Source organism: Leptidea sinapis, chromosome 3 (genome assembly GCF_905404315.1).
Source record: "Leptidea sinapis chromosome 3, ilLepSina1.1, whole genome shotgun sequence".
Classification (NCBI taxonomy): Eukaryota; Metazoa; Arthropoda; class Insecta; order Lepidoptera; family Pieridae; genus Leptidea; species Leptidea sinapis.
In genome coordinates, this window is record NC_066267.1 from 14,012,352 (window position 1) to 14,026,921 (window position 14,570).

The 14,570-nt window shown below is 32.8% G+C and overlaps 1 protein-coding gene across 4 annotated transcripts in view; it reads left to right on the forward strand.

Annotated features, from left to right (window-relative positions):
- Window positions 1-14,570, forward strand: part of LOC126979544 (sodium/bile acid cotransporter 5-like) — a 67,720-nt gene that overhangs the window by 19,987 nt on the left and 33,163 nt on the right. For 2 of the 4 annotated variants that reach the window (XM_050828901.1, XM_050828904.1), the window contains exons 1-2: window positions 8,018-8,088; window positions 10,712-10,888. In XM_050828901.1, coding sequence (XP_050684858.1) covers window position 8,088; window positions 10,712-10,888 — 178 coding nt within the window. In that variant the 5' untranslated portion in view covers window positions 8,018-8,087. Of the gene's footprint in view, window positions 1-8,017; window positions 8,089-10,711; window positions 10,889-14,570 lie in introns of those variants that run through there. The other 2 variants (XM_050828902.1, XM_050828903.1) reach the window with 1 other exon arrangement.

Sequence of the window (14,570 nt, forward strand, 5' to 3'; positions counted from 1 at the left end):
TTACGCAATTTAAAAGAATTGTTAAAAAACGTTTGTGTGGGAAAGGTTATTATAGCATAAACGATTTTCTTAATGACACCACGGACTGGGAATAAAGCGAACACCCTCAGGCTCTTTAATTATAAATGTTTATTGTACGATATTACATTGTAATCCATATTTTATTTAAAAAAAAATCCCGCTGAGTTTCTTGCGCCCATTCTTCTCAGGTCTGAGGCAGTCTCTTTTAAATGGGTGGTAGATTTTGACGTTCAATAAGTGATTTTAAATAAAAATATTTGAATTTGAATTTGAAAAAAATTAAAAAAATATAGAATAGAAAGCTTATTTATAAGACTAAATTAATTAATTAGTTTTATTCCATAACAACGACTTTCATGTGAAACGGTTTTGAGACGACCTTGTATGGGGCTTTCCCATAGTGCAGCGGCGTAATGTGTTTCGGTTTGAAGGTCACCGTAGGTCGAGAAATAACTGTTCTAACTGACTTAACATCTTACGTCTTAAAGTGACTATTGTGAGTTGATAAAAATTAAATGAAAAAGACTTTTATTTTTTACACCTTATAAAACAAGAAGTTAGATTAGATTAAGTTAGTTTACTTATATACAATTATAAGTTTTGTTAGCTCAAGTAAGTTTGGTTCCTAAATTTACTTGTGTATGTAGTTCCTTAATCCTACACATATTCATACACACTATACACATATCTATTTAATAATCATGTATCACAAGCACACATAATTCAGGACTTCTTCTTTATTTTATATAATTTATTTAACAGCGTTATTATTTCATTATAATTTAAACTGCCAAACTTTGTTAAAGGTATAAAGTATCAATCTGTAGAGTAGAAATGCTGTAAAGTTTGCTTTAAATAAATAAATACTATTATTATTCATTTCTTTATTCTGTAAGAAATCATCTGTAGTTTGATATAATAGGTAGATTGCGATGTTACTCAGAATTATAGCACTGCCGTTGAAAAGACAGACAGTTGACTGATGTGAATACATCTCTTTTGGTCGATTTAGCGTACATCAATAGCACTATTAGTCTAAGATCCGACTGCGGGATTAGTGCGCTCATCGGTTATTTGCTAAAAACCTAATTTTTATGACAAATGATGTCACGCGCTAACTGTCTTTCACTCTACCTTAAATATTTATCATCTTTAACAGCCAGCAACCCTTAGTTGCGGCCAGATTTAATTAGGAAACCATATATGATAATTAATAGAAAAAAAATTAGCTTCAATTTGATATATAATTAATAAATATACGTTATGAACGTATAAATGTATCGAAATCGTAACTGTTTACACCTGGCTGCGAAGTGGTCCGGCCAGGTGCGCAATGGCAACCGTGATTTTTTAAAATCATTATATAAATTGCCGTGATGTAGACGATATTTTATTTAAAAAACAAGTGAACGAAATTTTTTCCCTAAAATCAATTCAAAATAATTAAAAATACCAGCGGCCAAATTTTGATAGGCAACTTATTAGATATAAATTCTCCTAATTATAAATATACATAAAAATTTGGTTTTTAGCAAATAACCGATGAGCGCACTAATCCTGCAGTCGGATCTCGTACTATATGTCATACGGTTTGTTATTGTGGCAAAAAGCTGTGTATTGTGCGCTAAAAGAGTGCTATTGGAACAATCTATAATATGCAACCAAGGGACTCGTTTCGGGAATCATTCAAGTTGATAAATATCCTAACCCATCCCTCACAATGCATATGACGTAATATAATGGAATTCATTCAACGCGAGACAAATAATAAACTGAACGTGCTGTTTAATAAGCTATGGTATTTAATTTTAAAATCAAATACCAGACAACAGACTACGGCCCACTGAGCACAAATTTGGTATTAAATTTTACAACAAAATACCATTTTCTTTGATTAAGGCGCGGACAGACTAGGATTGTAAACGCTACAACCAATCCTACAATATATGTGTTGATCATGTGACTAAGCTGCAAATGGGCATTTACTTTACTAATTGTCTTTTGTTTATTCAAAATTTACACATTAAATTGAAAAATTGTTTGGTGTAAGTTTTAGAGAAGTACTAATTCTATTAAATTATTTAAAAAAAGAATGTTGTTATAACTGAAAATTCAGAGATTTTTGACTACAAAGTTTATTTTTGGGAAGCAACTTCCAAATTTCTTATTGGATATTTCAAATTCTATATAAATATTCTATTCGGTTCAAAATTTTCTTTAAGTCCTTTGTACACTGTATTTTTTGCGTCGGAATACTTTTATGATGTAATCGACTCTCTAAGAAACCATTTTTTGTGGATATTGAGGTATGACCGCGCCTTAACGCGAGTGTTACTCCTTTAAATAAAACACTTCTAAAGGATTAGAACGTGTGCAATTGTAACTGTGTTTTTACATTAGATTTTTTCCTAAAAAGTGACATTTTTATTTTAGCTAACCCGACGTTTCAAGACCTTCCCAGATCTCGTTTTTAGGGGGGACACTCTCCCTTGTAACGTTTACGCTAAAATCTAATCTAAAAACACAGTTACAATTACACGCGTTTTAATCCTTTAAAAGTGTTTTATTTAAATAAAATACCAGACAGTTATTACTAGGTAGATATAGACTTATCTATATATATAAAAATTAATTGCTGTTCGTTAGTCTCGCTAAAACTCGAGAACGGCTGGACCGATTTGGCAAATTTAGGTCTTGAATTATTTGTGGAAGTCCAGGGAAGGTTTAAAAGGATTGGATAAATATGAAAACGCTCTGAATTAAATAGAAACAACAAATTTGTTTTGCCTTTGATGTGTCCATACATAATTTCTATGAGAGAATTTATTGACGCACGGTTTGACAGTTCTGCTGTAAAACAATAATTTCATTACAACAACAGGGAGTATATTTTACGAAATAATTCTTGATGTTATGATATATTAGTGACAAATTCATAAAAAACATTATTTTATTTATTATATACAGAACAATGTCTGTCGGGTCAACTAGTTACGAATAAAAATATTTGAATTTGAATACCTTATGCTGCGAGTCATGTCTGATTTAAATTGAAACACGCATAATATATAAAAAATGGTAGACAATATAATGGCATGTATTCAAATTAATTTGTGGGTTTTGCGACCTACAGATTTTACGATCCTTATAAATAAATTGGCCTTCTTATGACTGTGAATACGATGCAAAGCGATGTTTTTATTTGAGCTAAAATGAATAATAAATACGACCACAGTCTCGTGCGAATTATTTCTTTTTATCATTTGGTGCGAATAGGTTAAATATGTGGAATTGAAAGGAATGAATACCGCGATTCCCGAACCTATACGTCTCAGATATTGTACGGTCCAGGTCTATGTAGCGTAGAAGAAAACAGGGAGCAGTAATGCTCGTATGAGCCGGGATTTCTTGTTCTTTTCAAGTTGCGTTTTATTCAAAATTTCCTTTTCTCAAACTTGCTTGGAAATTTATGCATTTTTTTTACAACCTTCTTCGAGATAAATTGAAATTGCTGCACTGGCCAAATACAGGAGCAGCGGTCGGCAAAAGTTGTATGAAAATTTATATCTGTCGTGGTTTAGCGGCTAAATAAATTACATCGAGACATGACAACCAAGGAGGTATCTTATTAAGGGTTATATTTAAATTTCGAACTGGCTTGCAAATAGAAAGGTGTTTATTGAAAGAAAATCATATGTTCATTATTTTGATTTTTTTTTTCAATAATTCACATTAACGCGAGAAACGTTATTACACAACGTTGCCTTATTCTGCCGTGAAGCATTAATGTGTAAGTATTACTGTGTTTCGATTTAAAGGGCGCCGTTGCTAGGGAAATTACTGGGCAAATGAGACTTAACATCTTATGTCTCAAGGTGACAAGCGCAGTTGTAGTGCCGCTCAGAAATTTTGGGGTTGTTCAAGAATCCTGAGCTGCCGCTCATTGCAAGCGTTGTAATGGGCAAGGTGTATCAATTACCATCAGCTGAACGTCCTGTTCGTCTCGTCCTTTATTTTCATAAAAACACACAGTATTGTTGTTCTTCATTGATTTTGAAAAGTAATTGTATTTGACGAAATGAGTTCGAGTAAAGGCAATGAGTTTGATGAACATATTTAAACGCCACCTGGAATCTAACAGGCGGCAAGAGCCGTTCAGTTTAGACGTTCGCCTCTTTTGCTGGCGGTTTCAGTAACATATTTTTTATAACAATAAGGGATGAGACGAGCAGGACGTTCTGCCTGCCCATTACAATGGAGTGTCGCTCTGGATTCTAGGAAAACCCCAAAGTTCTGAGCGGTACTAAAATTTTGCTCGTACCTTGAGACATTAGGCGTTCAGTCTCATTTGCCCAATAAATTAACTACCATTTTTTTTATCAAAATAAGGGACGAGACGAGTAGGACGTTCAGCTGATGGTAATTGATACGAACTGCCCATTACAATGCAGTGCCACTCAGGATTCTTGAAAAACCTAAAAAAATCTGATCGGTATTAATATTGCGCTCGTATCTTGAGACATAAGGTGTTAAGTCTCATTTGCCCCATAATTTAACTAGCTACGGCGCCCTTCATTCCGAAACACAATAATGCTTACACATAATAATATATACCAAACTATAGTGTCCATGATCTCTGCAAATTTCTGTACTCCACTTGGTTGTGATAATAGTTCACCCCTTAATCTATTAATATCTTTAAGAGACCCCGCAAACTGCAGACTTTTGATCGGCCGATAGTTTGGTTGGTTTATTAATCAGTATGAAGATGTATGAGAGTGCGCACATTATAACGATTCGGTATTGGCCGACAAAAAAGTTTGATGGGCTACACGATTGCCTTCAAACTGAACCGTCAGCAAACTATCGGCCGACTGTTAAATCAGTACGGCGCTCTTCTAGGCGCGCACACCACCGATTGTTTAGTCGGCCAGACTCATCAATAGCCGATTTAAAACTAATAGCGAATCGTCCCTAAAACTGTCGGCCGATAGTTGTCTAGTGTGCGCACTCATCACAGACCCAACTGTTTAGTCGGGCCAGTGTGCGCACTTAACTCAACCAAACTATCGGCCGATCGAAAGTCTGCAGTTTGCGGGGTCTCTAAACAATATTTTATGTATTATGGTTTTTATGTAAACATTGGTGATAGTATCAATTAATACACCGACAGACTATTGTTGTTATATTGTTGTCGTTTTTTTTTATGTAAACAAATCGGTGGCCATGTGATAAATGTGCGGAATCGTCGTCGGTTCTTGTGTGGCTTGTATGTTTTTTCTTTGATGTTGTTATGTCGCTTTGAAACACGTGAGACTTGGGGCTTGACTAATAGGCGCGGCGGCGTCGATGGGTGGGTCTTTACCTTCCCTAAGATATGTGCGAGGGAAGCGATGGTCCATACGTCAAGCTCGTGCGCTTAAAAGGCATTTATTTTCTCAAAATTGATTCCTTTAGAATCTTTATTGAATTAGGTGTTACTTTGCGGAAATACATAATTATCCAAATCATTTGAGTTTTCTTTAGTGTTAATTCCGCCAATAATTGTCTGTAAACAATTCGACATGTGTTTCGCCTCTACACGAGGCATCCTCAGGACGTGTTGTCTCACCAAAATCTGGCACAAGACTCGTGCGTTATTGGCGGAATTATGACTAAAGAAAACTCAAATCATTTGGATCCTTTAGAATTTCTTCTCAGAAGAAGCGGCGCACGAAACTTCTGTTTTTGCGCTCTTTTTAAATAAAAATATACAATATTGTACTGTCATTGCTAAGGACCAGATTATATGCAAATGCATATTGCATATTATGCTTTTGCATATTTAGTACCTTTATGCATATCGATCTCGCTCATCGTTCGATGCTTTTCATAGTTAGTGTTTAAATTCTATTTGGTACGCTCAAAATATTGCACCTAAATTTAAATTCTGCCCAGTAACCTCAGTACACGGATAACGCTCCTTTCCGCTTACATTCCGCATAGTTTTTTTTCACAAATACGATTGTCAGTACAAGCATTTATATTTTTTTTTAAATACTACTTTTTATTTTTTCCTGTTTAATTGTATGCATATTTTGGCCCTTTTTGTGGATTTTCATGCATATTTTAGCTATTTTACTTGCATATTTTGGGCATTTCTTGTAGCATATAATCCGGTCTCTAGTCATTGCTATGCTTACGGGTTCTGCGTGTGGTATGTGGTAGTTTAAATATGTAATTGTTCGTTTATTACATTTACTTATTTAAAGTGTATGTGGATTGATATATTTACTACACTCCTACTTTGGAGTTTCTTTTATTTAATTGATCACCTCTTTTTTCTTTACAATAAAACAGAGAACAAGACATCTTAAGAAAATTTACATTTTTATAACTTTACTAGCTGCCCCAGCAAACGTTGTATTGCCCATATTAAAATCGCGATACAAAAATAACTGTTGATCGTAGATGGGTGAAAACTTGTACGTATTTTTTAATACTGACTCATAATCAAACAAATATAAACAAAAAATGTAAAAAAAAATAAAAAAGAATTCGTGTGGACCACCCTTAACATTTAGGGGGATGAAAAATAGATGTTGTCCGATTCTCAAACCTACCCAATATGCACTCAAAATTTCATGAGAATCGGTCAAGCCGTTTCGGGGGAGTACAAAGTTTAACACCATGACACGAGAATTTTATATATTAGATATTTTAATTATAAGTATATACATTATTAATATAATATATACATTATTAATATTTAATAATAATTAAGTTACAAAGCTGATTGAAATCGCCGGTTGGCTCTGCCAAGTTTCCTAGTGAGCCATCCAGAGGAATTCAATACATTAGAAGTGCCTGTTAAATTGTATAACTTAATTAAAAATATTTTTACAAATAATATTAAATTTAATGTAAATATTTGCAATAGTTCTAGTAAGCATTCAACAGTTACTAGTAAGTAGTAACTTATAATGCTAACTGCAATATTAAACAATAGCTATTTCAAATCGACATACATCACAATCATAGTATAGATCGGTTAGACTATACACAGATCGCTAAGCAGAAAAATCTTTATTTGTAAAAGCCGAAACACATGATCGGATTTGGTACGGCCGGACCATCAGACGGTCCGGTGGGCACTTCCCGCTGGTCCGGCGTCGTACTCGTATGTAGGTTTATTATTATATTCCATCTAAATAATTTGTTATGTTTCTAAAGTGATAACCCTCACTTCTGGCACGGAACGCCAGAGGTCGTGGAGCCCGGCATCGTTCATAAAATTTTGTTTTCAAATTTTATTTGTATATTCCATCTAATTAAAAATAAAATCCGTGGAAGATAGTTTGCCGGACAACATCTGGACTAGAGTATAAAAGTCCGGACATGTCTGGTTTAATCCGGACGGCCCCAGACGCGGGCAGCATTTAGTATGAGAGCCTAAACACATGTTTCGGATTTGGTACGGGCGGTCCTGTGGGCGCCTCGCACCAATTTTAATAATAATTAATTTGTTTTCTGCCAGAGTGTCCGATAGTTCGGCCGTACCAAATCCGATCATGTGTTTAGCCTATAACATATACGAGAGGATCGCTTACTTATATGGCATTTCTGAAGCAGTTGCATCCAGAACATCTTGTTTACTAAAGCAATCGCAATTATTATATTGACGTCAGATTGAGTTCTGTAAATCTATTTTGAGAATAATTAATGTAAGTATTATCAATTCTTTTCTCTATACGGCTTTCCGGCAGACGGTCTTTGACGTAACTATTACAGTTACGATGTACTTATCGAACAATTATTACAGATATCATTAATCATATGTTTCTCGTGAGTTCTCGAGAGTTATCAGTAACTGATGTGTACAAGCTTAATCATCAACAATTAACAATGATTTATTTGCAACTTTATTGCGCGGTGATAAGGTCTTATTTGAGAGGGGATCAACTGGTTTTTATATACGCAAGGGTGAATTCGCTTTTGACATTTCTGGTCAGTTCGCGATTCGCTACATACTTGTTCTGTGTTTTTTATTCTCGTTTCGCGCGCAGGTTTTTTCAATAGTGTTTCAAAGTGAGTCTGATTGTTTTTTTTTTTTTAATATTAATGTGATCGAGGCTTTGAGTAATCTTTAATCGATTTTTAGTTGTCGATGTTAAAATCGAGTGACGAGTTTAATTGCTAATCATTTTTAGTCGTGTATCGAATTAATTTAAGTTATTCTTATTAGATTTCTTGCGGTAATGAAACTTTTCACATTTTTTTTGACATTCAATGCTCATTAATTTACAATTACAAGAATCTCTACAAAATCTGATGATTTCTTTTTTATTTTGCGTATTTTATGAGCTTATTTATGCTTGAACATTTCTTATATGTAGTAAATATTTTAAATAACCTTTTAAGTTGTAAGAATTGAAATTTTAATTTCCTGTGATAAAACTTTCCAAAAATAAAAAAACCGTACCATCGTAATTTTTTTGAAGTGAAAGTTTCTTTAGCGGTGTTGGCCACTTTTCTGGGAATGGGTACATACAATGTTAAACTCGCGTCAAGACACGTGTCCTGATCGAAAATTTGTTATTTTAAATTAAGTTGATTTTTCTGAGGGATAAACGTTTTAATGTAAAATAATACATTTAATAGTTATATTTTTTATGTAATACTAGCTGTCCCGACAGACGTTGTTCTGTATATAATAAATAAAATAATGTTTTTATATGAATTTGTCAATAATATATAATAACATCAAGAATTACTTCGTAAAATATGCACCCCGCTGTCGTAATGAAATTGTTTCACAGCAGAACTGTCAGACCGTGCGTCAATAAATTCTCTCATAGAAATTATATATGGACACATCAAAGGAGAAACAAATTTGTTGTTTATGTTTTATTTAGCAGCATTTTCCTATTTATTCACCTTTTAAACCTTCTCTTCCACAAATAATTCAAGACCAAAATTAGCCAAATCGGTCCAGCCGTTCTCGAGTTTTAGCGAGAATAACGAACAGCAATTCATTTTTATATATATATATATATATATATATATTAATGGTCATTTTTGTGTACGATAGCGCAATAAATGAATATTGTATATAACCACATAAATGCTAGTTCTTTTTTATATACTGATAAATAAAGCAATTCGTGCACAATTATTCCCTAACCAATCCAAAATATTCAAAAATGCACAACGTTAATGTTCAAGTTTTTACTTTTCCCGGCACTCCCGGAGTGCAACCCGTTATTATTATTATCAGATTTGTGGAATCAATTACTGCTGTTTTCTCGAACCAATAAAACTTAGGGACCTTTAAGAAATGAGCATATTCCCACATGTATCTCTTAACACCTGTTCTTGCGGATGTCCATGTTGTGACTGTTGCCTCACCTCTCGGCTTTGCCCCGTCTTATAAAAAAATATTGTAACTAGCTAAAATTATATATATCTAATATATAAAATTCTCGTGTCATGGTGTTAAACATTGAACTCTTCCGAAACGGCTTGATCGATTCTCATGAAATTTTGAGTGCATACCTATTGGGTAGGTCTGAGAATCGGACAACATCTATTTTTCATCCCCCTAAATGTTAAGGGTGGGGGTTTTTTTTGACATTTTATTTAATTTGTTTGATTATGAGTCAGCATTAAAAATACATAAAACTTTAAATTTTCACCCATCTACGATCAACAGTTACTTTTGTATCGCGATTTTAATATCGGCAATACAACGTTTGCTGGGTCAGCCTACCAAATATATCGTATTACAATAATAATTATTATATATTCGATTGCCATCTTGCAACCCTATTGCGGATCTGTGGATGGAACAGAATAATATAAAAATCGCGATACAAAAATAGGTGTTGATCTAACTTGATTGATAAAGTTGTATGTATTTTTAATGCTGAATCATAAAAAAAAATAAAATAAAAAAATTTGGTGGGTCTCCCTTATCATCCACGGGTATACTACGATATGCACACAAAATTTCAAACAAATCGGTTAAGCCGTTTCGGAGGTTCACCTTGACGCGAGAATTTTATATATGTATACTAGCTACTCCGACAGACGTTGTTCTGTAGATAATAAAAAAATACTGTTTTATAGGAATTTGCCAGTAATATTTCAAAACATCAAGAATTATTTCGTAAAAAATTCTCACTGTTGTTATAATGAAATTGTTTCACAGTGGAACTGTCAAACCGTGCGTCACTAAATTCTCTCATAGAAAATATGTCCATACAAAACAAATATTGAAAATAAAAATAATTATGGGTCCCGAATCGAAATAAAAATTATCCTAAGTATCTCTTAAGTTGGAGCAAACTGCACTCCATGAAGTAATTCCAATTAAAATCCATTCATTAGTTTAGTAGTCCATCGCGGACAAACAACGTGTCACGTAATTTATATATATTAAGATAAGAAATATTATGTATATAATATTATTATTAGCTTTAAATCTAAAAATAGCTCTTATGTTTGATATAATATAAGAGTTCATATTGTAACATGACTTATTTCAACCTACGTTAGATTTACAAGAGCGTTTAGCTCAGTTGGCATCGCATCGTTCATAAAATGTTGTTTTTAAATTTAATTTGTGTATTAATCCTAGAAGTGAGGGTGATCACTTTAAAAACATAATAATTTGTTTAAGAATATATACGTTTTAATCTTTTGTTCTCAGTGTACCCTTCAAAGATGTGTCCTCTTTGGCCCCTGCACCTGATAATCTTGTACCTGTTAGCGCTGGGTCCGCTATGGGTCGTCTGCCAAGCTATACCCGAGATGATCGCCACCTTTAACCCAAAGCAGATTGAGTTGCATATGGGGAACAGTACCTATGTCACTGTTAATGTTACAGGTATGTTAATCTTTACTAATATCACAAACAATTATACACATATTGAAGGATTGGCGAACAGACGGCCGTTTTCAATAACCTTTACTAGCAATTTTAGCAATACACTAGTTTACTTTATTTATTTCCATAGTATTATATTATGTCCTATGGTATATTGCTATGGGGCAACGCTGCCATATTAATACTATATTTGTGCTACAAAAGAGGGCTATTCGCGCTATTTATAACCTAGGTCCTAAAGAATCATTGAGAGCAAAATTCAAAGAAATTAACATGTTGACTGTTGCTTCTCAATATATTCTTGATAATGTAATGTATATTAATAGGCACATAAGAGAATTTGCTAGAAATTATCATAACCATAATTTTAACACCAGGAACAGACATAAACTTATAATGCCTACTACGTGGTTAAGTCTAGTTAGTAAGTCTTTTATGGGGCGATGTACATGCTTTTACAACAAGATCCCAGAAAATGTTCAAAACGAAAGTATTACGTTATTCAAAAGAATAGTTAAAAAACGTTAGTGTGGTAAAGGTTACTATAACATAAATGACTTAATGATGCCACAGATTGGAAATGGAGCGACCGCCCTCAGGCTATAAAATAATAAGTTTAATTGTACAATATTACTTTGTAAACATATTTTTTTGATGAAAAAAAGCCCGCTGAGTTTGTTGCGCCCATTCTTCTCAGGTCCGAGGCATTTAGAATGGGTGGTAGTTTTTGACTTTCAATAAGTGATGTCACATCCTATTTTGAATAAAAATATTTGAATTTGAATTACAGATTTTTGGGCTATTCCTAAGAGATAGACATAACATACAATCACGGACTTTTTTGGAGACGGTTTTAAGGTGCTTTAGTAGTTTATAACGATCTATCAGATAGGTCTATGAAATAGATTCTTTCTCATAGGGTTATAGGGTTTATAATAAAAAAATTTATTATCAGGCATTTCACCCATAGATCTACAAACAATCTTAGCTTAAATTATATTACATAGTTGATTTAATTAAATTACAGATAAAAATTTAATATATGTCATAATTACAATTGAAAAGAAAATAATTTAATATAGATATAAAATTAATATAGTTGAGCCAGCTGTTTGCAATGTGACCAAACGCAAAAAATATGATTTATATATATTTATATTTATATATAATTTTTGACGGCATGACATTAGAAACCTCTTAAATAATCAGTTTCTCTACTATATTTTTTTTGTTGTATTAGCGGTGAAATAGATAACTGTCATTATGTTAACGTCAGAAATGACAATGCGTCGGTTGTCTATGGTATTTCATTGTCCAAAGGAATCGTCCACCATAAATTAGCCACAACCAAATAACATTAAAAATAATAACTGCGGCGCATCCACACATCAAAATCTGTTGCGTTATTTTATAGATCTAAACATACATAGGGACATACAGCGGGAAGCAACTTTATTAAATTCTAAATTCTACATGAATTTTGTTTTATTTAATAAAAATGTGATTCTGACGTATATTTTTACAATTATGTAATAATAGGTAAGCTGTTACTAAATTAGATTAGGTAATACAAGTGCTGTTTTGCCATATAAATTATGTATCCCGCGCCCGGTCATTGTATGAAATGTCATCTGTAATCAAATGTTATTTCTATTGCGAACATATAGATGTTTCTATGTAAAAAAAATATAGGTTCCGGACCACTCCTTAATCTAAGGTTCCTGATAAGTAATCACCATAAGTTATATATACTAAAACCATCTGCATCAAACACGATGCATCTTATGGTATATATCTATACTATTATTATAAAGCTGCAGTGTTTGTTTGTTTGTTTGAACGCGCTAATCTCTGGTACTACTGGTCCGATTTGAATGAGTCTTTCAGTGTTGGGTAGTCCATTTATCGAGGAAGGCTATAGGCTATGTTTTTTTTTTCAAAATTAGGGATCCGTAATAAAATTGCTATTTTGTAACACAAGGTGTAAAATCGTAAACCTATTTTTGCGTGCGCTGCAAGAACTATTGACAATAGAACAAAATGATGTACAGGCTATAATATAGGCAATATTTTATTACTTATACAACTATCGCGTGAATTATACTTTATATGGCAAAACAACGTTTGCCGGGTCAGCTAGTTATATATAATACTAGATGACACGACAGACGTTTTTCTGTACGTAATAAATAAAATACTATTTTTCATAAATTATAATATATATTTGTCAATAATTTTTCATAACATCAAGAATTATTTCGTAACGTATGCTCCTTGTTGTTATAATGAAATTGTTGTTCAGCAGAACTGTCAACTGCATTGGAAATAAAAATAATTATAGGTCCCAAATCGAAATAAAAACTGCACTCCATGAAGTAGTCCCCATTTAAATCTGTTCATTAGTTTAGGAGTCCATCGCGGACAAACAACGTGTCACGTAATTTATATATATTAAGATTTGTATATATTATGTATTATTCCGATGGTTTCAGTAGGTTTTTGCAGTATAACCGAATGAAAAAAGCGTTTCATTAATTAGCATAGATTATTAAAGAAGCAGAAAAAAATTCTTTCAAATATTACGTTATACAGCGTCAAGCTCTAATGGCGACAACGCGTTTGTACAGCCACTTAACCGTTATCATAAAAAAATAAATTCACAAATTCACTTATTTAATAAAATTATCCACCGAAAGACGCGCTCAATATTGCGCCATTTATCACGTACTTTTTAAAAGATTTTGTAGAGATTTTTTTTTATTAAATAGTGTATTACGCAACTGAAGTAGGAAAATCTTCCCAGGGGAAGTGGCACTTTTTGGCCCTCTGAATTCATGGATTTTGTTGATTGTTATTGACCTATGCTTCAGTAAATTCAGAAAGCCGAAAAGTGCCACATTAATTGCTGAAAATTAGTAGAAAGGCGAAGGCTTTTCGTGGAGGTGTGGTAAGAAATTTATATAGTCTTGCTAATGAGACAGTCTGGGGAATGGCGGCAATTTAAAAAAATCTGCTGCAGGTAATACTGGCTATTATTATACACTGAATAAAAGAAGTTGATACGTTTAATTTTGGGAACACCCAAATATCCAATTATATTTTAATCCGAGTCTGGATGTTCCGATTTTCAAAAGTCGGAATTTCATAATACCGTTTACTTTTAAAATAATGACATTTATTTTACCGAAAGGCGTAAATGCGATTTATTTGGTTTAAGATTTTCATAAGTTCGAAGAATCAAATGATCGATTCTGATTCTGACTGATTTAACTAGTATCTTATTAGTCAAAAATCTCAATATTTGTGTATTAATATGTATTAGTATTTTTTTGTGTGTTTTCTTCTTCTCCTTCGGTATCGGGTATCAACTACTGCTATTAAATCCTTTGGGTTAAGTTAGAATAGCATTAGAATATTAACACCCGATCCCCTCTATTTTTGGTGAATCATTTGGGTTTTTGCCCGATATCTTGGCAACAATGAACTTTAGGGCAAAAGTTATGAGAACGATTATTGTAGAAAATAAAATTTCGCATCTTTTATTTCCTATAAACTTTTTTGTAAAACTTGATAACTCTTAAAATATTAGATTAATAAAAAAATATTTCCAACCATTTTAATAGATCAGTTTATTCTCGCCAACTTTAAAACTTTGTTTAAAACTTTTTTTCTAATGTCCATA